At 32.9% G+C, this 27,323-nt stretch overlaps 1 protein-coding gene across 2 annotated transcripts in view; it reads right to left on the reverse strand.

Moving 5' to 3' along the window:
* CSMD3 (CUB and Sushi multiple domains 3) overlaps positions 1–27,323 on the reverse strand; it is a 1,311,859-nt gene that overhangs the window by 135,807 nt on the left and 1,148,729 nt on the right. For both annotated transcript variants that reach the window (XM_038555367.1, XM_038555366.1), the window contains 4 exons: positions 26,183–26,386; positions 14,774–14,898; positions 7,615–7,711; positions 5,258–5,362 (listed from right to left, as the gene is read on the reverse strand). In XM_038555367.1, the coding sequence (XP_038411295.1) occupies positions 5,258–5,362; positions 7,615–7,711; positions 14,774–14,898; positions 26,183–26,386 (531 nt within the window). The remainder of the gene's footprint in view (positions 1–5,257; positions 5,363–7,614; positions 7,712–14,773; positions 14,899–26,182; positions 26,387–27,323) is intronic.

Below are 27,323 nucleotides of genomic sequence, written 5' to 3' on the forward strand. Positions count from 1 at the left end.
AAAAGATCAAAGAAATGAAGATCTGGTTTTTTAAAAGATACACGAATTTGACATAGGTTTCGATGGACTAACTAAAAAAGAGAGGGACAGAGACAGAGATAACTCAAACAAACAAAACCAGAAAGGAGAGACATTACATTGATATCACAGAAATAAAAAGGTTCATAAGAGATTGTTATGAACAATAATCTACTGAAAAATTGGATAATCTATAAGAAATGGACAAATTCCTAGACACATATGACCTACCAACTAAAACATGAAGAAATAGTAAATCTGAACAGATCAATGACAAGAGATTAAATTATTAAGCAAAAGCCTTCCAATTAAGAAAAGCCCAGGACTAGAAGGCTTCAAGGGTGAATTTTACCAAACATTTAAAAAGGAATTAATGCTAGTCTTTCCCAAACTCTTCTGAAAAACTGAAGAGGAGAGAACATTCGAAATCTCATTTTATGAGATCAGAATTATCCTGATTCCAAAGCCAGATTAGGACACTAAAAGAAAATAAAATGACAGGACAAAGTCCATGGTAAATATAGATGTAATTTTTTTAACAAAATAGTAGCAAATGCAACTCAACAGCACCTCAAAAGGAATATACACCACCATCAATTGGGAATTATGCCAGAGATGCAAAAATAATCAACACATGCAGATCAATTAATCACATTAATAGAATGAAAGATAAAAATCATGTGATAATCTCAATAGACACAGAAAAAGCATCTGACAAAACACTCTTTCATGATAAAAACTCCCAAGTAAATGGGTATAAAAGGAATGAACCTCAACTTAATGAAGGCCATATATGAAAAGCCCACAGCTAACATCATATTCAATGATGAAAGGTTGAAGGCTTTTCCTCTAAGGGAACAAGACTAAAGTTGCTCAGTCTCATGACTCTCATTCAACACAGTACTGGAAGTTCTATCCAGAGTAATTATGAAAGAAATCCAATCCAAAGTAATTATGAAAGAAATCCAAACCAGAGAGGAAAGTAAAATTGTCTCTGTCGGCAAATGATGCAATCTTATGTCTATAAAATCTTGGAGACTCCACCAAAAGCTACTAGAACTAATTAACAAATTTAATAAAGTTGCAGGATAAAAAAATCAACATTCAGAAATTAGTTGTGTTATTATAAACCAAAAACAGAATATCTGAAAAAGAAAGAAAACAATATCATTTACAATAGCATAACCAGTAACAACAATAAAATTTGGGAACAAATGTAACCACATTTAAGCCATCTATAGACTCAATGCAATTCATGTCAAAATTCCAATGGCATGATTTCACAGAGACAGAAATTCATGGAATCACAAAAGACCCTGAATACCTATAGCAATCCAGAGAAAAGAGAACAAAGCTAGTGGCATCATTCTTTCTTATTTCAAACTATTATGAAGCTACAGTAGTCAGAGTATGGTATCATACTGGCACAAAATTGGTCAGTATTTTTATACCATACTGTATAGTATAGCATTTTTATACCATACTGGAATAAAAATGGACACATACACCAATGTAATAGAATTGAGAGCTCAGAAATAAACCCTCACATTTACAGCCAACTAACATTTAACAAAGGAACCAAGAATACTCAAGGGGTAAACCGTAGTTTTTCCCAATAAATGGTGTTGGGGAAACTGTTTAATCATATGCAGAAAAATGAAATTGCACCCTATCTTACACTACTCACAATAATTAGAATTGGAATAAAACCGAATTTTGTAAAAATCCTGGGAGAAAACATAGAAAAAAATTTCCTTGACATATGTCTTGGCATTGATTTTTTGGATACGACACCAAAAGTATAAGCAACAAATGCAAAATAAATAAGTAATACTACATCAAATTAAAAATCAATCTTCTGGGGCAACTGAGTGGCACAGTCAGTTAAGTTTCTGACTCTTGGTTTCAGCTCAGATTGTGATCTCAGGGTCATGAGGTTGAGCCCTATGTTGGGCTCTGCACTCAGTGCAGAATCTGCTGGACATTCTCTCTTCCTCTCCCTCTGCCCCTCACTACCCTTGTTCATGCTCTCTCTCTAAAATAAAATAAATAAATCTTTAAAAAGAAACCTTCTACACAGTAAAAGAAACAACAAAATGAAAAGGCAGCCTAAAGAATGGGGGAAATATTTGCGAACAATATATCTAATAAGGAAGGCATTAGTATTCAGAGTATATTAGAAACTCATATAACTCAATAGCAAAACAAACAACAACAAAATAAATTTTTAAAAGCCCACAAAAATAAATCTACTTTGAAAATAGGCATAGAATCCAAATAACTATTTTTCCAAAGAAGAAATACAAATGGCTAAGAGGTACATGAAATAATGTTTAACATCACTAACCACAAGGGAAACACAAATCAAAAGCACAATGAGATGTCACCTTATACCTGTTAGAATGACTGTCATAAAAAAGGTGATAGTTCACAAGTATTGCTGAGGATGTGGTAAAAGGGAATCCCTGCTCACTGTTGATGGGAATATAAATTGGTATAGTCAGAATGAATAAGAATATGGAGGTTCCTCAAGAAATGAATGATATAAATTTCATATGATGCAGGAATTCTATTTTTGGGTATATAACCAAAAGAAATAAAATGAGGATCTCAAAGAGATATCTGCATTCCCATGTTCATTATAGCATTATTCACAATAGCCAAGATATGGAAATAACCTAAGTATCCATATATGGATGAATAGATAAAGAAGTATAGTGTATATAATTTTAAATATTATTCTGTCATGAAAAAGTAGGAAATCCTGCCTTTGTAACATCATGGATGGACCTCAAAGGTATTATGCTAAGTGACATAAGTCAGACAGAGAAAACAAATATGATCTCATTTGTATGTGGAACTTAAAAATGATTCATTCATCTTGCATCTTAGAAACAAAGAGAAGAATGGTTGCTAGAGGATAAGAGGTGCAAAAAATGGGGAGATGTGAGTCAAAGGATATAAACTTCTAGTAATAAAATGAATAAATTCTGGGGATCCAGTATACAACATGGTGACAATGGTTTCTAATATTGTGTCATTACTTGCAAGTTGATAAAAGAGTAGATTTTAAGTATTCTCTCTCACATACACAGAAAGAACAAAGAAAAAAAAGAAGGTAATTATGTGAGCTACAGAGGTATTAATTATCCATATTGTGTAACATTTGCAATAGATACATATATCAAATCAATACATTATATAAGTTCAAGAACAACCCAATTTTATGTGTCAATTAAATTTCAATGAACTGAAACAATAAAACTTTTTCATCATATTCATATAAGAGTTTGATTTGTAGTTTTCTATTGTGCATATTATGGGAATCTATGATACACCCCAGGAGACAGAATAATTAAAACAGGGTTGGGATTACCTGGTCCTTAAAGGTTGGCAATATTTCTATGTGAAGCCATTTGGACCTGGTATTTTGTGTATTTGTGTGTGTTGGGGGGGATACTTTAAACAATTATTTTCTATATTACTCTTACGATTATTGCTCTATGTAGACTTTCTATACTGGGATCAATGTTGGTCAATTTCATAATGTATTTTTGTTTATGTCTCATATTTATTGACTATCTGCTTTAAGAATGTTGATGCTATGCTATGTGGTGAATAAATACTCAAAACTGGAGTTTTTGTTAGGATATGCCTCCTTTTGATAACTTTTATATTCTTTGTTTAAAAAAAAAAAGTACATGTTGGGGCACCTGGGTAGCTCAGTTGGTCAAACAACCAACTCTTGATTTTGGCTCTGGTCATGATCTTAGGTTGTGAGATCAAGCCCCATGTTGGGCTGCATGCTCAGCATGGAGTCAACTTGAGATTCTCTCCCTCCCCTTCTATCTCCACCTGATTGCATACATTCTCTCTCCCTCTCTGAAATACATAAATAAACCTTAAAAAAAAAAAAAAAGTACCTGTTGATGAGGATGTGGAAAAACTGGAACCCTTATACAATGTTGATGAGAATGTAAATTGGTGCAACAAATTACATTTATGGAACCAACTACACTATGGAAAACTCTGGAAGTTTCTCAAAAATATTAAAAGTAGATCTATTATAAGATCTAGCAATCACAACTGAGTATATTTATAAAACATTCAAAATAAGGATCTCAAAGAGACATCTAAGCTCCTGCTTTCATTGCAGCATCACTCACAATAGCCAAGATATGGAAACAATTGAAATGCCCATCAAAAGATAAATGGATAGGGACATCTGGGTGGCTGAGCCATTGAGCGCCTGCCTTCAGCCCAGGGTGTGATCCTGGAGTCCCGGGATTGAGTCCCATATCAGGCTTGTAGCAGGGAGCCTGCTTCTCCCTTTGCCTGTGGCTCTGCCTCTCTCTCTGCCTCTCATGAATAAATAAATAAAAATCTTAAAAAAAAAAAAGATGAATAAAGAAACGATGGCATCTACATACAATGTAATTTCACTCACTTTTTTTTTTTTTTTTACAGATTTTATTTATTTATTCATGAGAGAAACAGAGAGAGAGAGAGAGGCAGAGACACAGGCAGTGGGAGAAGCAGGCTCCATGCAGGGAGCCTGACATGGAACTCGATCCTGGGTCTCCACGATCACGCCCCAGCAGAAGGCAGTGCTAAACCGCTGAGCCACCAGGGCTGCCCCACTCTTAAAAAAAAAAAAAAAAAAAAAAAAAAAATCCTGCCAAATGTAATAATATGGATAAACCTAGTAAACATTATGCTAAGTGAAATAAGCCAGATAATGAGGGGCATATACTATATGATAGCACTTATATGAAGTATCTAAAATAGTCAAAATTTTAAAAATAATAATATAAATAAATAAAGTCAAGTATATAGAAATAGAAAGTAGAAGGGTGGTTGCCAGGGCTTAGGGAGATGGGAGGTTTCTGTTCAACAGGTAAAATTTTCAGTTATGCAAGATGAATAAGGTCTAGAGATCTACTGTTCAACATTGTGCCTACAGTTAACACTACTGTATTGTGGATTAAAAGTTGGAGGATAGATCTCATTTTATGTATTCTTACAATAAAAGAAAAAAGAAAACACCTGTAAATTCTGATGAAAATAATTAAAGCTTTATATTTTTGCAAATGAACTGAAGCAGCACATCAAAATCTTAAAAAAATAATAATATTCTCCTTCGACCAAGTATACTTAATTTCTATATTCAAAAAAGTAATATTTAAAAATTAATATAAACTTGTTCTTAAATTTCTTGAATAGTACATATTACATTTACCTGTGTATTCAAGGTGAAATCCTGCAGCAGAAACACTGATGTCTGATTGAAAATTTAGATATAGATTATTAGATGTACTATTCAACAGATGGGGTATTGTTGTTCCTGAAATGATAATTGAAAAGGCAGGTCAGTGATCACATAATAAATATTATAGTAAAACTAAGTAAGCTAACTACTAATCAGCCAACAGATTATCACTGAAACTATATATTGGTCAAGTATTTTTTCAGGAATTTTTTGATAAAAATATATTTCCTACATTTCTATTTCATTTTATTGTTTGTGACTATCTCCTAGGTGATAGGCCTTTGGGATCACTCTAGATTGTTCCCTAAAAATAGGCAGAAACAAAGAGTGGGTCAAAGCAGTAAATTTTGCAGATCACCTAAAATATTCATTTTGAATTTCACGTGTTTTTCAATATTCTAAAACATGAGCAAATAAGAAACTTAATTTTAAAGTGTACATGTGATTTTTATAGTATAGTAAAGATTATGTATGAGTTCAGAAGATATATTTATTACCCTTTGTATTATATATGTTATATATAAACATATATGCATTGCATTTAAGTATGTATTTATGTATGTTCTTCTATACCAGGTAAAGTACCTTGATATATCTTAGACTCTGACAGCAAAGCTGGTAAGTAGTGTTTGAAAAATCCGAATTATAAACTACTATTTGCCTTGTCTCCCAGCCAGTACATTATAATGATGTACTTCTGAAGTTCTAAAGGAAATCAACTTGACTTAATTCAATTCTGGACTTGAAAACATAAAATAGCTGCTTGAACCAATTACTTCCTGACTATTTGACATTGAGTAATAGATCAAGACCCTTAAGATTACAACTCAAGCAGTTTCAAATGATAAGCATAAAAATAAATGTCAAATCTATGTTTTAAGATAACCTTCAACAAGCATATTAGTTGATAGCATTGCAAAATTTTTCTGTAACTAGTTACTTTATACTTTCTTTGTACAACTCTGTGGACCTTTAACCACTCACTGATCTTTCTATAAAAGAAATCAGGACTAATTCATTATAAAACATATAATTGCATTGTTTTTCTTTTTTGCTTGCTTTCAACCTGTTATCCATCCATAGTATCCTCACAGCATCACTGAAGACAGGGGTAAACAGAAAATCAAAGTTCACTCGAACTGCCCTTAGTCTCTTAGAGAATCTTAGTGATGAAGAGCTCTGGCTCAAGAGTCCCACTAGCTAGGCCCCAGTCTCATTCTAACCCTAGCTGTACTACCTCAGGCAAGTTATTCCCTCTAAACTTCAGTCACATACCAGAACTGCTAGAAAGAGCAAACGAGGAAATGTATGACTAGCCTCATATAGACCTAGCACTTGGTAAATCAATAGCTGCTATTTGTCACTTTTATTATTTTCATTGTTGTAGTTATTATTAAGGAAGTATTACATCTGATCTATTCTAAGTACATGTATACCTAAAATGTTACGGAATTTCTTCCAAGAAAGATTTCTACCTTCTTCTATGTCTAAAATACTTTTTATGACAAAACCAAGTCGCTCCTACTCCAGATATTTCTTCTTTCCTTTACTCAATGGTGATGCTGAAAAACTGGTTATCATACTCTATTTTAAAATCTACTAAAAACTTAAAACCATTCACACTGATTTAAGTATATCTGAAATGTAGAAGTTGTTGGCGTAGCTATGTTCCTATGTCTGTAGTCAAAAAGTATAATAAAGTAAAAAGTATAGTTAAAATTAATATAAAATTTGATCTCACTTTTCGTATGCTGGAAAAAGCTGTTAGATTATTGCATAAATTACCTTTAAAAACCTTAAGAAATTTAAAAACCTTCTGGTCTTGGTACCTGGATATATATTAATTTTATGTAATTTTATTCATTTCTTGGAAATAATTTTATAGTCTCTTTATTCTCACTCAACAGTACTTTGTAACATTTACCATTCGTTAGACAGTCTCTAAAATTATTTTAATGTCTGGGTAACACACTTTGAGTAGACATATCATAATTACCAAGTACTGTCTAATTTTTAACTATTTAAGGGAAAAGGGCATACATATTATTCCTGAACCACAGCTTAGCTTAAAGTATTACTATAAAAGCATCAATAAATAATTACACAAATATAGTAAGAATAGAGTAAGGTTTTAAACAGCAATTTCAATGTCATTACCTTTGATGTCTTTCAAACTTCTAACTTTGTAATTTAGTTCCCTGTGTATGGTTTATAAAAATAAATCTAAACTGCCAAGTCAGAGTTCTGGGAGCTCTTTTAAAAAGAATGAGAGATTTTTATATTCCTAATTATTTCTATGTTTTAATTAAGCTCAACTTTCTATTTACCTGAATAACTTCCAAGTCGTGGAGCATTGTTGTCTCCTCCATCATAGAAGTCCAGAGAATCCCAATTATGTTCTGTAGCAAAGCTGACAACTTGCACCTGTGAAATAATAATTACTCATGAGAACACATATTTCTAACAATATAATAATATTATAGTCCTCATCACCACATTAGAAGAGAGAATTCCAAGCTGGGGCCATGCCATTGTGTCCTTTCATAAAAGGATTTTAACAGAACTGATTTTTGCCATTATGGGACTGGCCTTGCTGAGAAACATCCATGGGGTACCTAGCAGTGTTCACTATGGGTATAACGTTGATAATGTCTGTCACCATCTCAGAGTGTTCTCTTTATTAAAGGCTTTGGGTAACGGGTGCCTGGGTGGCTCAGTTGGTTAAGCATCCAACTCTTCATTTTGGCTCAGGTCATGATCTCAGGGTCATGAAATGGAGCCTCGCATGAAGCCCAGTGTCCACTCAGCAGGAAATCTGCTTGTGCCTCTCTGCTCCCAACCCCTGTTTTCTTCTATATATCTAAAATAAAGAAAGAAATAAAATCTAAAAAAAAAAAAAAAAAAAGAAGATAAAGGCTTTGGGTTAATTCATGTATTAGTGCCAGGAATTTCCATGCATGTTCTAAATAATTTGTTAACTTTTATGTTCTGGAGTGTTAGATTCTTGCCATTTTAACTAGGTTTATGCTGAATACATTTTTATTTTCCTTTATTTGCCTAAGCTTTGCTCAATTCCCTTTCATTCAAAAAATATTAACATTATTATTCCCTATGCACATTTTTAATATGTCTCAATATGGATGATCAAAATTATACTTTATAACTGATCTGGAATCATCTTCTAAAGATAATTTTTATGAATGGAGTCATAATAACTAAATTACTATAAAGGTCCCTAAAGTTGATGAGGGAAATGCTGGAGTACAATTCTCTCATGTCTATTAAATTTTATTTAAAGAAAGAGGCATGTGTTACTTTGTTGCACTTCACTTGGCACAGCTTGAGCTTTTGCAAGAACCTACAGGACCCCCACAACTGTGGATGTTATTTTTCTCAATAATATATTTTATTATTTTGGAGGAAGGAAAGGACTAACTTTATTAAAATGAATTTATGTTATTTAGATAAGTTTGTTATAAATGTAAGCACTGCACTCATTAACTAAATAATTATAACAATTACAGTCATTAAAAATTTCTTCTCCACAAAATAGACCATCATCATTCTTCCCTTCAAGTGAACGATGGTGCCACTTTTCCAGGGGTGAGTGCCACATGGCAACAGATACCCTGCCTGTGTGACAGGCATTAGGCCCAATGGCAATGTTCCAGGACAGGAAGAAGAATGGAATTAAAGCTGTATGATTGGAATTTTACCACCAGCTCCTTAAACAATGATCAATTCTGTCTTCATATCTGAGTTTTCCTTTCCTACAATTCAGGGAAAGAAAAGATCACATTCAGCTGAGAAAAAAAAAAAAAAAAGAAGAAGAAGAAAGAAAAAGAAAAAAATTGTAAGGATTCATGCAGGAATTGACATTTGAGATAAGCTAAAAGTATTGAGAGGTTTTCCACTGAAAAATTATTGAATTATAAAAATGTAGAGGGGACAAGCTAGGAGGTGGATTTAGTGAACCATCGATAATCCAATTTAGCCACAGTAAAAGATATTTACATAGTAAGAGGAAACATGCATGCAAAGTTAGGAAAAGTTAGAAAGAGTGAGTTTTGTGGATTACAAGAGACTACAGAGTTAGGATGTTTGAATTTACAGGTTCCTGGCTCCCTCCACTCACTGGCATATAATCCTATGAGTTGTTAATCTTTCTATGCCTCCCATTACTCATATGAATCATTGTAATAAAGGTATCTAATTCATAGAATTGTTGTAAAAATTAAATTAATTTTAGTTTAGAGTAGTACCCAGTGTGTATAAAGGATGTAATGTGTCTTAGTTGAGACAGATTGGCCAAGAGATTATAAAGATGGAACACCACCACAATAAAATTATGTAATTGAGTAGTCCACTAAAGGTTTTGGAAGGAGTATAATCAGAAATACTTTAAGGACAGAACTGTGTTGGATGAAGAAAATGCAAGTAAAAAAAACAAAAAACAAACAAAAAAACCCCCAACAATTTCAGTGTCCACTGCAGTAGTCTGTGTGAGAAGCAATAAAAGATTGAAGCAGGGTGGTGGCAGGAATAAGTAATAGAAAAAGAGACCATGATGTCTCATGTGTTACTACAGGGGAAGTTACTGGATTTTATGTTATCTGAATAAGGGAAGGAAGTAAGAGGAATGACTCAAGAGTAATTTATCTTTTTTTTCTTGAGTTATGGAGATCAGAGAGGTGATAAGAACATAAATGAAGACATCTGTTGGAAAACCTATTATCTTAATGAGAAGAAGAAATTTTGTTTAATTCTGGATATATACGTATAGCAGACTGAGTACCGGCTTCCAAAAATATCAGATCTTCATCCCTGGAGCCTATACCTATTGCCTTATATGGGGGGAAAAAAGAAGGTATTTCATGTGCAATTAAACTGAGCATCCTGTGATAGGGAGATTATCCTGGATTATTCAAATGGGCCCTAAATACAATCATAAGAAAGATGTCAAAGGAGATTTGACACAGAAGACAAGAAGGCAGTGTGACCACGCGGGCAAAAAATGGAGTTCTAGTCAGACACCAAGGAGTGCTGACAGCCCCCAGAAGTCAGAAGAAGCAAGGAAGGATCCTCCTCTAGTGCCTGGGCAGAAGGGAGAGTAGAGGGTCAACCCGGTCAGCAGCTCAGTTACATCTCAGTAAAACTGCTCTGTGACTTCTGGCCTCCAGGATTGTGAGAGAATAAACTTCTGCTATTTTAAGCTATCAAATGCATGGTGATTTGCAGCAGCCACAGAAAACTAACAGTGTTTGCCACTCAGAGACTGGGCACATTGTGAATGTAGTTTGGTACAATAACCATGGAGGGTGTAGGAGACTCAAGTAAATGACCAAAGATCCACAATGACAAAAAGCCAAATGAGAGTCCAAAATGTAAAAAGAAGCAGCTATTGATTCAGCGTTAGAATTTTGCATTAGATGCGGCTGTCCATCATGGAACAGGATAGCTTTATGAGGTAATGAATCTCTAGTCACTAAAACCAGATATTCCTCATATAGACATTCAAATCTCATTTTAATTTGCTTGTTAGATTACATTCACTCGTGATGATCATTCTACAAATTGACACAATTAAGTAATGAACATTGTTTTCCCATAGTTATTCACATAAAGATTGTTCTTTTGCTTGATAACTGTTACTATGGTCCTGTTAGAATTCTCCATCAATATACTTTGCTAAAATAAGCAAACAAATGAATACACTAGTCCCCACAAACTTCTCATGTAAAATTAATATAACAAATTATTCTATTTGTTGAAGCTATTTCTAACAATTGCTCAGTAATTCTATATTATTTGTAATTTTTTCAGCATTCTAAATGTTTTTTTCTTTCCACCACTGGTTATTCCATTTCATCTCATATAGTATTTATTAGATATTTATATAATTCTTTGTTCACACATATATTCATCCTAACTGAATAAAATGAAATAAGCATTACATTAAACCTGATGTATTAGCCAGGTAGCTTTTAGGTAAAGCTGGTGAAATTTCATACTCCCTAATGAAATATAAATCACATATTATGTTTTTGTGTATGTTATATAATATTTTGTGATTTAGTGATATGTTTAAAATTACCATACATATAAGAGGTTAATTAGAAAAAAGAGAAAAAAATAGTGTTTGGCAGTCCTTTAGAATATTTAAAATGAAAAATCCAGTATTTTTCACATTCCATAAGTCTGCATAAATGCCCTGTGAAACTCCAGTTTTGTTTTCTAAGGTATGATCATTAAATAAAAGGCTTCCTCAGTGAAAGATTTGATAGTGTCATTGTTATTAAGTGTCCAGTTTTGAATAGTGTTTGGCTAGAACAAGTGATATACAATGTACTTTGTCTGCAGATGTCTTCTTAGTTCATCATGCTGCCTTAACTCCTTAAAATAGTCCAAATTCCACTGCTTAGGGAGGTATTCATTGGTTCATTCTAAAAATATTTACTGAGCGTATACTGGCAGCACTGTGTTAGCTGCCAGAGCAGACTTACTTAGTAACCTCATGAGCCTACAGATAATTAAGTAAGTAGTAACAGTAAAATGTGATGGGTGTTATAATAAGGAAATTACAGGGACCTATGAGAACATACAGCATGGGACTTAACCTTTTCTCGAGTTCACGCAAAGTCTTCCACAGGAACTGTTTTAAGATGAGACAGAAATGATGACTAAGAATAAGCCAAAAAAAGGAGATCAAGGAGAGTGTCGCTTACAAAGGGAACAACATGCACAAAGGCCCAAAGGCAAAAGAGAGTTTTTATATAGAACTAAAATAGTGTAAACAGAAGAGGTAAGAACTGAGGACAAAGCACAAAGGCGAAATCAACCTGTCAAGGAGTTAAGAATATAGGGGACAGCTGAAGAACTGTAAGCAGGAAAGTGATAGTATTAGGCTTTTAATTTTAGGTTACTCTCTTTGCCCTCTGACAAATAGATTGGAGGAGAACAAGAACCTGGGACAGGGAGGATGACCACCCAATCTTAAGTGGCAAAAATTTGGGTGGAGAGAAATAGACATCTTTGCAAGATTTATGAAAGACAGACCTGATATATTTCATTGTTTAGAGTAAGGAAGGGAAAAAAAAAAATTCATCAAGATTTCTGTCTTGTGCAACTGAATGGATGAAGGGTTCATTCTGAAACAACACTGGAGAAGATCCGTAATAATGAGAAAAAAAATCATGAAGTCAATTTGGAACAGGCTGAATTGAAATTCCAGCAAGAAGCTTAGCTGAAAATGCCCAGTGGGCAGTTGGATATATGGCATGCAGCTTAAGCGAAAGGTCTGGGCTAGATATTTAGGTTTAAGAACAATAATTTTATTTCGTTCTTCCTTTGAAAAAAAATGTTTTCTGATGATCTGTTATGATGCAGGTCCTGGGCATCATCAGCATAAATGGTAGCCAAAGACATGGAAGTAGGCAAGATGGCAGAGAGAATGGTATAAGGTAAAATGAACAAAAAACACAGAATCTCTCAATCACTGTATCTGTTGTATTGAATAGGAAGAGGAGACCATGTTCCTAGATGTAGAAGCAAGATGTAAAAAAGAAATAAAACAAAATCTAAGAGAGTATTGGTACCGTGAAAACTAAGGAGGAAAAATACATTTTAAGAATGACAGGAGAATGGGCAGGATTAGCATGTTTTTGTCACCATAAGCAGTATTAGCAACACAATGCAGTTAATGACCTAGAGGTCCTCAGCGATTGCTACGGGTGGCTCATTTAAAGCACTGGATGCAAAAACCATATTGCAGGGCTCAAAAACAAAGAATGAGAATTAAAGGAGAAATGCTAGGCATTTTGTGTTGTTGTTTTCTGTTTTTTACTATAAACTGAGACAGAAATGGAAAAGCTAATATTCATATAGAGCCTCTAGGATAACCTTCATAAACTCACAACTATATGATACAGCAAATGTTTAATGAAGTTCCTAAAGTTATCATCTGGTTGCAGATTTTCTATGCAAACTGGAACGTGGACAATTCTAAAATCCTTGTCTACCAGTGTTAAGATAGGATTGATTGGTTTTCTCTGAATTTTACAAGTTAGTCATAAAATGATATTCTAGCCAGAATATAAGCATAGAACTATAGTCTTTTCATTTTTAATGTCCTTAAAACATTGTAAACATATATTTCATATTTTCTCATTGGTTTACTGACCTATGTTATTCCTAATACCTGTCAAGTGATTTTTTTTTAATTTTCTGAAAAATTACACAGATAAATTCAAAAAGTTGATTTTTTTTTGACTAAAAATTATACTTTCTAAATTCAGGGTTTTCTTTCTTTTCTTTTTAGATTTATTTATTTATTTATTTATTTATTTATTTATTTATTTGAGAGAGAGAATGTGTGTCAAAGAGCACAAGCAAGGGAGAATAGAAGGAGAGGGAGAAGTGGGCTCCTCATGCAGGGGAGCCCAATGTGGGGCTTGATCCCAGGAACTGGATCATGATCACAGCTGAAGGCAGACACTACCTGGCTGAGCCACCCAGGCCCCCCTCTAATTTCAGTTTTAATGAGTGGTTTCTTGGCTACTTTTTCCAGAGCTGATAGATATATCTCAATTCCAAAGGAAAACCTTATGACTCAATTGAAGAAGTAACAAATGATTTTTATGAAATATAAATTATATAATATTTTGTGAAGAATAATTACCTTCCAGGGAGTATATTCTGACTCAGTAGTAAAATGCCATCAATTTATCCAGAAAAAAAAAAAAAAATCTCCTTGTAAAACGGAGTAACTCATCAAATTTCTCCTCCCCCAAAGTGGTCACAGCTGCAATAATATGTCTGTAGACTAGCATCCCTGTTGCTTGCTATGAGATAACTGGTTTTGTTAATTAAATGAGGACAGTGGACATCAGAGGAAGCTGAGCCCTTGCTTAATCCAAGTACTTAATGTTAATTTGTTTGAGCCAAATCATAATAAATCTTTTGCTACTGGCCAGTATATGGCTGAGGAATGGATATTCTTGCAATTTTGGTCAATAGTATGAGAGGGAAAATCTAGGGGAAGGATTTCTCAAGTTTTTTTAACCATTGTAAAGGTCCATAAGATAGAAACATTCCATCTTGGCTTTTGACCATTGCTTCGTAAAGCTATTATGACTAGAGCTCTTGTAGCCATGAGAAAAGAAGCTCAAGGACTAAGTCAATGTGCTAAAATGGCAGAGCAGAGAAATAGAGAATAACCTGGATCTGGAATCACACAACTAAATCTCTGAAATAAACAACCCTTACCCATGTAGTGCAGAGCACCACACGTTTCTCATTGCTTACGCTTTCTTGAATTGGTTGTCCGCTTTTTGCAGATAGAAAAATTAGTAAGGATCTTTCTATTGCATTCAATCATGTCAGGGAAGTGTACTGGCTAAACCTTTAGAAGTAACCTGCATCCAGTCATCTCTGAAAGGATTAACTTCAAACATACAATGAAAAGGAGAGAAATTTAAATTCCCTTACTTGAATGCCAGCTCCCTCTGGCACTGTGATCTTCCATACACAATTCAGATTGTTGTCATAAGGCTCAGGGTATCCAGGAGACAAAATAGTCCCTTTGCGCTTAGTTAAAATTCCACCACAGGGCACTAAAAGTAAAACAATTCAAGAGAGGAAGTCAATTCTAATGCAAAGGATTAAAATAAGAGAAAAGGTCAGAGATAACATCTTAGACAGATACTAGAATTGCAAACACCACCAAATCTTACGATTTTTTAAAACTCCTAAGAACAATGAAAATTACATCTTCCTTCCTAAAAACTTTTAAAAATAATTAGACAACACGAATGGATAACCTTACGATGGCATATCTAAAATCATACTACAATTAACTCAATGACAGCCTATCATCTCTAGTATATTACTTAAAAAAGTGCATTGGCAATTTTGCATTAAAATCGCTCTTATCTAGAAATAGAAAATTTTGAAGAATCATCTTACTTTTTTCTTTATGCATCCTTTATGCATCTTTTCAGGAGTTACAAAGATGATAATAACACTTATACTGAGCCTATTATTTGCCTGGAACTCTTCTAAGTGATTTACAGATTTCTAATTCATTAAAGCCTCTCAATAATCCAATGAGATAAAAATAAATATTCTCATTTTTATAGGAAAGAGAGTCACTGAGCAATTAACTAACTTGCCCAAGATCACAGAGCTAGTAAGAGATGAAAATGAAATTTAAATACTGATAGTTTGGCTCCAGAGTCCATGTCCTCCCGGGGAAGAAAAAGACTTGATATGGTGCTGGTCTGGTCATTGCAAGTTACAGTATGACAACAAACAGTAAGTGTGTGTAAACCTGCTCTGAAGTCAATGAAGGCCTCTATCACTTTTTAAAGGTACTAATTTTAAAGTAAAATTCTCATACCACTGGTACCTTCAGCTTGGTTCTGGGCATGACCTAACTTTAAATTTTAAATACTGTGTAATATTGGATATATTGGATATTCTTGTTCAGTCTACTCAACTAATATACTCTCTTAGTGCGAAACTCAGATACCTCATATGTGAAATGATGATGTAGTTGTTTAAAAAGGGCTTTTGTGAAAAATGTGTAGATAGGATAACGTACATAAAGAAGCTAGCAACTACTTGGCACACAGTGAGAGGTCAATGAATTGTATTTCATTTTGCTATTTCCTTTTATGACTATTATTATTGTAGATACCACTGGCACTCTGATCCTTGGGCATTTGTTGTAGTCTGGTTATAATAGTGAGATAGCAGGATATATCTTTATAATAATCATTTTTTAAAAGTTAATAATATAGTTTTCTCCTACCTCCACAGCCTAATGCAAAAACCTAGGGTAATTGCTCAAAAGAGTGCTACAAACTTTTTTACCAGTGTGAAAATGTATCTTTAAAGAAAATCGTTTTGTTGTAATTTCCTATAAATTTGTGTTATTGGGTTAAATATCAATCCATGCTAACTTGGTTGGAAAAAATTTAGCTCCTTTAAAAAGAAAACCAACAGTTTTGGATGACTTGAGAATTAACATGCCAAGCATGGAAGAAGAATTCTATAATGGAGATTCACCCAGAAAACAGATGAAAAATAAGTGATTGATGAAATGTTAATTTTGAGTTGAAAGAAAATACAGATGTTCTTCCACTCCATTGTCACTATCCTACCTCAGCCTCATTTTTTTTTTCCCTAGGTTACTTCATTAATCATATCAGTGGACTTCATTATGGTGGGTGTGTTATCCATGTAATATGTCTCCTTATTATTTTTAAAAAGACCTTTTAAAATTAAAATTTGATCATGTTATTTCAATGCTGAAAATCCTTCAAAAATTGCCTCACTTCTACAGATAAGTACAGTTGACTTTATCGGTTTCTAACTACACTTCCAGGCTTATATGTACCCATGATTTCCCAATACATCATCATCACAATCCCTTATCCCTGTTCAGTCTACTCAGCTAATATACTCTCTTAGTGCTGTGACTTGTCATGTCCTTCTCCCACATAGCCAACACTGCCATCCATGGTCATTCAATGTTGATATTACTTCTTTGGCTTTTTGCTGACTCCCTTATCTGTTAGATGTCCCATAGTTTTCCACAGCACCAAGTTCTTTCTTATACAGCTCCATCATAGTATAGCTCATATTATATTTTCACATTCTTTCTATATCTTATTCTCTTCTAAGACACTGAAGACTGAGGAGATGAAGCAATCTACTTTTTGTCTGGAACTCTGCTCACTGTGGTGCTAAGATTCTAACTTACCTTTTTTTTTTATTTCCTAAGGTTTCCTTCCCTGCTGCTACAGTGGCAAACCTCCTCTTCCTCCATTCATTTCATCAGGCTTTTGTCTCCACTCCTTCAAAGTGACTATGCCAAAGTCACCAGAATATTCTTGTTGCAATGTGATATTCAATTCTTAATTTGCATTTTACTCAATCTATGAGTAATTATTTCTTCCTATTGATCACTTCATCTAACTTGAGTCTTTCTTTGCCTGGCCATTGGGATATCACACTATCCTGCTTTTTTCTATACCACTGGCTATACTCAACAATCAATCTTTTCAATCTTTTCTTTCTTTCTTTCTTTCTCTTTCTTTCTTTCTTTCTTTCTTTCTTTCTTTCTTTCTTTCTTTCTTCTTCTTTCTTTCTTTCTTTCTTTCCTTTCTTTCTTTCTTTCTTTCTTCTTTCTTTTCTTTCTTTCTTTCTTTCTTTCTTTCTTTCTTTCTTTCTTTCTTTTTTTCTTTCTTTCTTCTTTCTCTTTCTTTCCTCACCCTCCTCCTCTGATCCTTTAAATGTTGTAACACCCTCTGACCTAAGCCACCTTTTCTTGTCTTTCCAAATATCACCCCTCAATAATGGCATCTATTTCCATGTCATCTATATGACTACTAAATGTTTATCTCAAATTCTGACTTTTGCTCAGAATGCTGAAATAATCTGCCTAATTAGTATGTCTAAAACAATACTTTTGAAATTTTCCTCTAGCTATACCATTCTTCATCTCAGGAAATGTCACCACATTCACCTAGCTCTAGGCCAAAAATCAGGACTCATTCATCTTAATTTCTCTTTCTTATATTCAAATTCACATTTATTTATTTATTTGAAGATTTTATTTATTTACTCATTAGAGACACAGAGAGAGACAGAGGCAGAGACAGAGGCAGAGGGAAAAGCAGGCTCCCTATGGGGAGCCCGATGCGGGACTCAATCCCATGACCCCGGGATTATGCCCTGAACCCAAGGCAGACACTCAACCACTGAGTCATCCAGGCGTCCCTCAAATTCACATTTACATCTATATTCAACCTATCAGTAAACTTTCTCAGTAATATTTAAAAAATATATTCCAAAGTTTATCAGTTCTCATCAGTTCTATCAAAATTACTATTACCGTTCCTCTTCACTACTGCAATCCCCTTGTATTCTGTCTTTTTGATTCTATTCCACTCTTCTTTACCCCGGCCACAGTGATTTTTTAGAACTAAAACCACATCATTCTCTAGCTCAATAAATTCCCTCATTCGTTAGAGAAAAGTCAAACTCCCCACAGCCTTTGAGGCTCCATAAATTCCCTCATTCCTTAGAGAAAAGTCAAACTCCCCACAGCCTTTGAGGCTCCATATGACTTGGCCTCTGCTCTGCCTCCCAAACTCTTCTATCATGTTTGCCATCATTCACTCTGTTCCAGACACCTGAGATTCTTGCTGTGGCTTGAATGTGTCAAGATCTGTCTCTGCCTCACAGTCTATATGCTTATTTACTTCCAACACATTTATAACGCACCTCCGTTTGTCTTATTTGGATATAAGACAGCAGCATGCCCTGGATGTCTTCTTCTGACCTCCAGTCCCTTCTTTACTTTTCCCCACAGTACTTAATCACTATCTGAAGTAAGAGAACACATTATTGATGTGTTGCTCAATCTCCCTCTACTCATATAGAGTATGTAAACTCAATAAGGGCAGGGATCTTATCTTCTTATTCAAAGCTGGAATAGAGACTGACACTTAGTAAGCACTCACTAAATGTTGAATAAACTGTTGATAGCCTGCTTATATATCTGTGGTATACAGGTATATTGTGGTTACAAGTCCCTCTTTATCATTCCTGCATTTTTCCTTTCTCTTAGCATTTTCCTAAAGAAACCATATATAACAATATAAATTTTCATATTATAGTATAAAAATATACTTTAAAAGTATCCCCAGATATGCATTACTATATAAATGATATTTTATAAAGTTTCAATTCCCATGTTTATTACTTAATCTAACATTTGTTTCTTATTTTAAAAGATATATTTCCCTACTGATTAATACTACACTATGTAATGGATTAAGAGAACAGGCTTTAGACAAACAACCTGGGTTCAAATTCTAATTCTGTTTTTATCTCTAAACCACAGAGGTTTTACCTCCTGGTGTTAGTATCAACATTAAAAAAGAAAATGCTTAATACTGGTTCTTACAAATGTTAATTGCTCTTTATCATTATTTTGAATAACCTCTTCATGGATGAATGGTTGGATGAATAAATGAATCAATGAATGAGGTTTCAGCTCCTGTATTTATTTCTTCATCAATTTCTCTCCTGCTCTAAGAAATGGTGATATAAACAGGTTGCCATGGAGCTAATCCAAGTAAAAGTAGTTCTTTCTGGGTCTCTAAAGGTCTTGCCTGTTGGGAGGAGGGGGGAGAACCAGATAAAGGTGATGGGATAAGCAGCTAATTAAAGACTTTTTGCCTAAGGGCAGTAAATGGCAGGTTCAGGAGCTTTTCAAAAGAGACCTCCCACTAACAAAAGTACTTATGCCTAAGGCCATATATTGTCGGAGCTATTAGTGGCTGCAGGGGGTTATTTGAATCACATAGTCTCAGAGGGAGGAGAGGTTGGAGTTTTATAAGACTGGAAATTTTAAGAAATCTGAAGTGTAACAAGGTCAAATTTGGAAGATAAAAACTCAGTCTTCAGCATATTTTTCAGTTTTGTATTTATTTCAAACCCAATGCTCTTATCAAACTATCACTGTACTATAATTTACCTAAGAATGGCTTGATAAAACAGATTTGTGCAAGATTACTAAATATTATTTACATACTGGTCATTTAAAGCTGTGGATCCCCTACCTTAGTATTTAACCATTTTAACTATACATACAACTCACATATCATGACAAAGGGGGCTGCTTTCCACCCAACAGTTTATTTTCAGTCTGTCAGGTTCTGCAAAATTATGGAACATTTTATTGTGTACTACTAGAACACAAAAAATGAAAAGTGTTGGTAACAGTAGTAAGAACCATAAAACTAAAATAATATAGTGGATGTGGAAATCATTAGGAATGTGGAAAGCTGCCTTCTTTGGTTTCAAATGATGCTAACTTGGCTTAAACTTTTAATTGAGCATTCACTGAGCAGTAAAGGTAGAGAAAATACAATCATAAAATCCAGGAAATAGATTGTCAAAGATTATATCTAAACTGTAAAGTATAAATAGAGAATCTATTCTCTCTCAGAATAAAACTACCCACATTATATGTAAACTGTGCTTTACCTATGTCTCTTTCCTACAGAAATAGTCTCAGAAGAGTTCCAAACTTCTGGCTTTCAAGGGTCTAAGCAAGCAAAGTGAGCAACAACATCACCACCTAGTGAAAGCCTGAGATTGAAAATGCACGGGCTCTGGATTTGGGAATTGCCCAGTTTTTTGACCTCTACAAGAACTCAAGAAATAATCACAGCTAATTGTTAAAATCCATTCATTGAGCAAACCTTTACTGAATACCTATTATACACCAGGTCTTCTTTTGGTAGAATATAAAAACAATATAGTGTCTTGGCAAAGGAGGATGAGAACGATTAAGAAACTAAAAACAAAACAAAACCCCAAACTATATGTAATATAGTGGCTGGTTGTCATTAAATAAAAGCAGGATAAAGGTATAAAACAAATGATGGGTGGCAGAAAATTATTTTACATAGGATGTTCAAGGAATATTATTATCAGGTTGAATAAAGTGGTATAGTAAGCCTAAAAGATCTTTGGGAATGTTTGTTTCAAGCAGAAAAAATAGAAAGTTCAAGGGTCTTGAAGCAGTTAATATTTTATCTATGAACAAATGTTGAAAATGAACTAAAAATTAAAGATAATGCTTTGGGGCACCCGGGAGGCTTAGTATGTTAAGTGTCTAACTCTTCATTTTGGCTCAGGTCATGATCTCAGGGTCCTGAGATCAAGCCCTGTGTAGAGCTCTGTGCTCAGCCAGAGTCTTCATGTCCCTCTCCCTCTGCTCCTTCTTCATCCTCACCACACCCCACTATCTCTCAAATAAATAAATAACATTTTAAAAAATTAAATTAAATTAAAGATAATGCTTTGATATTAAGATAACTATATATATCAAACCTTTTCTTTTTCCTTTTTTGAATATTTAAGACACAATTATTTTTATGAAATATTTAATAATAGAAATAAAAAAATTAAAAATAGAAATACAAATATATTTTTATTTATGTAGAGATTAGCAGTTGGACCAAACAGTAGAACCTAAACTGAGTCATCATCTGAGTGTCATTTAGAATCATCACCTTTCTGTTTTTGGTCTCACATAGATAATATAGATACTATAGGTTCTTCTGTAGTACACTCAATTTTCTGGATAACACCTATTCTACAGGGTGTACATTATTTCTGAAATGGTATAAAAGAAATATGTCCATTTCATGTGAACTTGGGAGAAATCAAATTGTCTTACTCAATTTTCCATATCTAGGTATACATTTTCAAACCAGTGCAAAAACAGACAATAGTCTGTTCTATGTTCAACTTACCTAGATACAGTAACAGAGAGACTGTAATGGTTCCTGACCCCTTCATCTTTTGCCTTAAAGTAGAAAGGAGGCTGAATCCAGCTGAGTTAAGGAGAGTACACTAACATTTATTCTTGAAGTTGAATGTCAGCCATGAACTAGGGTCTGATTTGAAAGGCTTGAATTGGCTTTAGTGCCTCATAGGAACTCTTGTCCTTGCTGAAATGACCATAGTTGAATAGCATCACTGTCCTCTATTTACATGGATTTTTATTTCTGATGGCAAAAACACTGGGTTTAACCAAGTGATTGATACATGTGACATATATGAAAAAACTTTGTAATACTCCTGAAACTAATATTATACTATATGTTAACTAACTGGAATTTAAATTAAAAAAATGAAACAAAAAATAAGCTAACAGCTTCTTTAATTAAGATACAAAAAAAAATTGTAATAATATAGAGAGTAGGGATTTTCTTCTGCTTTAAATAAAAATTATTTATGTTTAGGAATTAGGATTCTTATTCTTCCTATCCTACAATATACTCTTCTCCTTCTTTCATTTCCCTTTCTTATTCCTAAAATGTTCTTTCATTTTTCTTGTTTTAGTCCTTTTTTAATGTCTTTTTATCTCTTTGTTCTAACCCTATCTCATTTTCATACTTTCATGGACAAAAAAAAATTTCTTTGGATAATGAAGTTTTTTAGTTTCAAGAGAAGAAAAAAAGTCTTAATGCAAATCTTTGTTAAATATATATGCTCTCAAAGCCAATTGCAGCTGTTATAATTACTGTTTTTTAAATTTATTTATTGTATTTTTTTGAGAGAGAGAGAGCACACAACAGAGGGAGAGAGGAAATCTTAAGCAGGCTGCACAGCCAGCATGGAACCTGACGTTGGGTCTCACGACCTGAGCCAAAAATCAAATCAGATGCTTAACCAACTGAGCCACCCAGGTGCCCCATCGCTGTTTAAATTTTAACTTTATTTTAATTTTATACTTTTGCAAACAATGAGAACAAACCAAATCATGAACATATGCCTATTGTTTTAAGACAGCTCCTTTCAACTTTTTGTCCTTACATGTATCAACTAATGAAAAGGAATTTCAGTCCTCCAAAATAGCATATTTTAATAAATAATTACTATTATTCTCAAGAAAATGATTCTCAAGAAAACATTATAGGGATCCCTGGGTGGCGCAGTGGTTTGGCGCCTGCCTTTGGCCCAGGGCACGATCCTGGAGACCCGGGATCGAATCCCACATCTGGCTCCAAGTGCATGGAGCCTGCTTCTCCCTCTGCCTGTCTCTCTCTCTCTCCCTCTCTCCCTCTCTCTGTGACTATCATAAATAAATAAATTAAAAAAAATAGAAAACATTTTATTTCTTCCACTGTCTTTCTTAAAAGTTTTAAGTGCAAAAAAGTATTATATTCAAAGGGCTATACATTATAATAATTCTAAATTATTAGAATTGGAAAACATGATAGGAGTCCATATTTTTAGCCTTTTTAAAATGCAAAAAATCTTCTGTGGAAGATAATTTTCACGTTTATTAACTTAAAGTATTACTAAAACAACATATCAACAACTGAGAATCAATAATATCAAGCTTTCTGTCGGCACTGCATAATTCTATATTCTAGATCTAATACTTTTAGAATTAAAGTCTTCTCTCGTGATTCTTTGATGGAAGATTTGGCAACAACAAAAACAATTTAATTATTGACTACCTACAGGGCTCCAAGAACTATGCCAAATAATGTAATAGTCACAATAAACCAATGGGGGAAATTCTTTTATTTTCCTGCTTTAACAATATGGCAATTAAGAATCAGAAATTGTGTAAATTTTCCAGGATCATGTAGTAACTCACTACATCCCAGTTTAAGGTCAAAGTACAAGACTATTGCACAAGACTTAACCTTTATGTTGAGAACCTATGATTCCCAGCTATGGGGATTTTACTCCGTTTTATATGATTCCTTACAACTTTCCTCCTTTATTTAGTATATTAACATGATAAATATACAAATAGAACTTTTAAGGGGTAATTTATAGATTTATACTAAATTTCTTTGCATATATAGGTTCTCTTAGCATGCAAACTAGAGCAATAAATGAATTTTTTCAATGATATTTAAAGATTAATGAGCTAGTTTATGAGCTTTCAGATGTCACTATATTCTATTTTTATAATAAATTATTATCTTCAAGGAATTTTCATCATGTATATGAAACTAAATTAAGATAGCTACTTACCTAGTTACCTTCTGTCATATGGTACTGATATTTTCTCTCAATATCTACATAAATAAACTAAAAGTGACATAAATTATGTAAATAATTACCAGGAAAAGTGAGACAGAAATAACGACTGATTCCTGATATTTAGAGAGAAATATTAAAAAAATCCATTGTGAGGCTGAAGAGATTTATTATCATGTGTCTGTCTTCAATTATTAAGCTGATTTAAAGCAATGTAATTTACAATTTATGCATATTGCATGACTAATTTTGGCACAGACATATAAGAACATTTCTCTCAGCTCATGGTCCTTTAGCTTAGGATAATTTATTTATTATTGTTTTATAAGAGTATGAAGTCAACATATATTGTGCTCAAAAGAAGAAACATTATCTGCTTTGTCTTTATGAGAGTATGAAAGCACAGAAAGGGGAATATCTGTTAGTTCCATTAACCCTAGTTCTACACTAGGTAAAAAAAATACAAGGAACATTAACTCCAAATGATTTGTTTTCCTATACTTGTTAATTGTCAAAAATGTATTTCAGTAGGGTATATCTGTTTTGGGGCTGGTGATATCAAGTTCCTAGAAGGACCAAGTGACCATCCATCCTCTCTTTATGTTTATAATAGCCTTAGTTTATACCATCTTCACAGCAAAATTATCAATAATGTCCTTATTTGGGTGGTAAAATGTATTAAACTTAGAGCAGATATATCCTATATAAATTACATGTTCTATAAATGCATATTAAACAGACTTTATCTTTACTCCTTCCTCAGTAGTAATTAATATATTGATTCACAATTTTAAAATACAATTTATTTTAATGAACTATGAACTAACAGTATGCTAAATCTGTGTTAAAATATGGTAAAATATGTTTTTAAAAGTTAAAAATAAAACATACTGATACACATAATTTCTTTTCAGATATGACAAGATGTGTTATTTAAAATACATTTTAAAAAATAAAATATATTTTATATATTTATAAGTGTATATATTTCATGTATGTATATACACAATCATGTCCCATTCTATGAAAAATTGGAATTAAGATTATTAAAATAAAAACAAAATTTGCTTATCTCTTTTCAAAAAAATTCTTATTTTCTAAATCACCTACCAAAAAAATTTTTAATGAATTCAACTCATAAGAGCTATTTCTTAACCTGAGATTAAGTTTTAGCATTCTTCTTTTAATATAATACTATATAATCAGGGGCATCCGGGTGGCTCAGTTGGTTAAGCATCAGACCCTTAATTTTGGCTCCAGTCATAATCTCGGTATCCTGAGATGGAACTCTGCCTTAGGCTCCCTGCTCAGTGGAAGTCTGCTTGAGATTCCCTCCATCTCCCTCTGCCTTCCACCCACCCACCCCACACATACTCTCTCTCAAATGAATACATAAATCTTTTTTAAAATAATATAATACCACGTAATCAAAGAAAATAATTTCCAGGTATGCCCTTGGGATAGAGAAGAGATAAACTTCCTAACCTACCTTTTCCAAATCTATGGAATTCTACAAGAAACAAAAGTCATTGTAATGATCCTGAAATATATAAAATTCAAATTTTTTATGGCTTAGTAAATGTTTTAATCTGTTTCATATAATTTACCAGGGTTAAGAGCCCATAACTTAAGAAAGTGTATATTCTATTTACCACTTTAAATGGGATACAGTCTTGAAAAAATAAATTTTTAAACAATTAGATTTCTGGCTAACACTTTATACTCTACTCATTCAAAGTGTTACTACTTAGACTTGTGAGAGACTGAAAAATATCCCTTATTTTGTATTTTTTACACATATCTATAACTAATAGAAAAAAGAAAAAAAACAGATTAGATTTATTAGATTTATTTTCTAATGCATATTTTGTAATTCTTTTGATGCCAAAGTAGAATATGTTCAAAAAATCCCTTCTGAGATCTTTAAACAATACATAAACTCTTTACATATTGGCATAGGAATCTCTGCATAAAATTATAGAGATATTTATATCAATAATCCCATACTAATAGCATTCAATTTTTGTTTTATTGTCAACATGTACCTATACCTTCATACATCTAAATCAATAAATGAAGAAACTATCCAGCTAAGTCAACACAAAATATTTTTCATTGATCACATTACATCTGAGCTGCATAGAATATCCACATTTGCTTGCATATTTAGGTACATCTTAATTAAAGACATAATTTAAAAATTAATGCGTAACTATTAGATTTAAAATAAAATTATTGATAAATGCAAGATAACTAATTTTTATATAAATATACACAATCACAAAGCATTTAAATTTATATACTCACCAATACAGGTAGGTAAGGAATCATTCCATTGGGCCAAAGAATTGGGCACTGTATCACACCTAATTGCTATGGATCCATGGAGGATATATCCTGGATTACATTCAAAAAGAACCAATGAACCAACCGCAAATTCATTGCCAATCCTTCTTCCAAATCTTGGTTCAGGCACAGAACTGCATTGTGTGGAACTTGTTCTAGGAACAGCTGTATACAAATAATTGTTGATTTTAATTTCATATTTGGTGGAGAAATACAAATTTCAAAATGTAACTATTTAAGCAAATTTCAAAGAAGTCTTCTCTTTTATCTGCACTCAAATTAACATCTTGAATAAATTTCTAAAAGTTTATATTTATTCAGAATTGAATACAATTTAAAATGAATACTGCTATTGTCATCAAGATTTCTTATTAAAAAAACACTTTACTTTTGATCCTTTAAACAACATTAACATCATCATAAGTTTTTTTTTCCTTATTTTTTTGTTTTACCAAACTTATAACAAAGTAGTTTGAATTAGGTATTTCAATTTATAGGATGATAATTGAAAGATATATTTTTTTCTTTTTAAACTGGGATACCAAGTTGAAACATTGTCAGGTTACATAAGGTTATGCCACCTTTTATTTTTCAGTAGTTTCATAGATTTAAAAAAAACACTTTACTGATTTCACAGCGTGTTCACAAACTTAGTTGTTCAAAATGTATTTGTTATTGATGAAGGCAATGTTCAAGACTAAGTAGAATAGAAGTCAGACAGATTAACAACAATAGAAGTTTTTAATAATCATAATATCAAATTTGAAATTGTTTTTAGACTTTATAGGTATGTCATTTGATTGTGACTTTTTGTTTGTTTGTTTAGTAAAATAGAATGATAACAGGATGTTTTTTCTTTTTAAAACACATAGAGATGGAATTAAAGAGTTTGACAACAGCCCAAAAAATGACATGATGAATTCCAAATAGATTCATTCCTCTTATGTGACTTGTAATAGTGCCTTTTTAAATTCATAATATCATATACTGATTAATGAAGGAATACTATTAAAAATGAAATAGTAAAATATTATAGCCAACATTATAAATGGGATAAAAAGAGTTAACAAAAGTATCAAATCACATATGTTTATAAATGTCT

Source organism: Canis lupus, chromosome 13 (assembly GCF_011100685.1).
Source record: "Canis lupus familiaris isolate Mischka breed German Shepherd chromosome 13, alternate assembly UU_Cfam_GSD_1.0, whole genome shotgun sequence".
Classification (NCBI taxonomy): domain Eukaryota; kingdom Metazoa; phylum Chordata; class Mammalia; order Carnivora; family Canidae; genus Canis; species Canis lupus.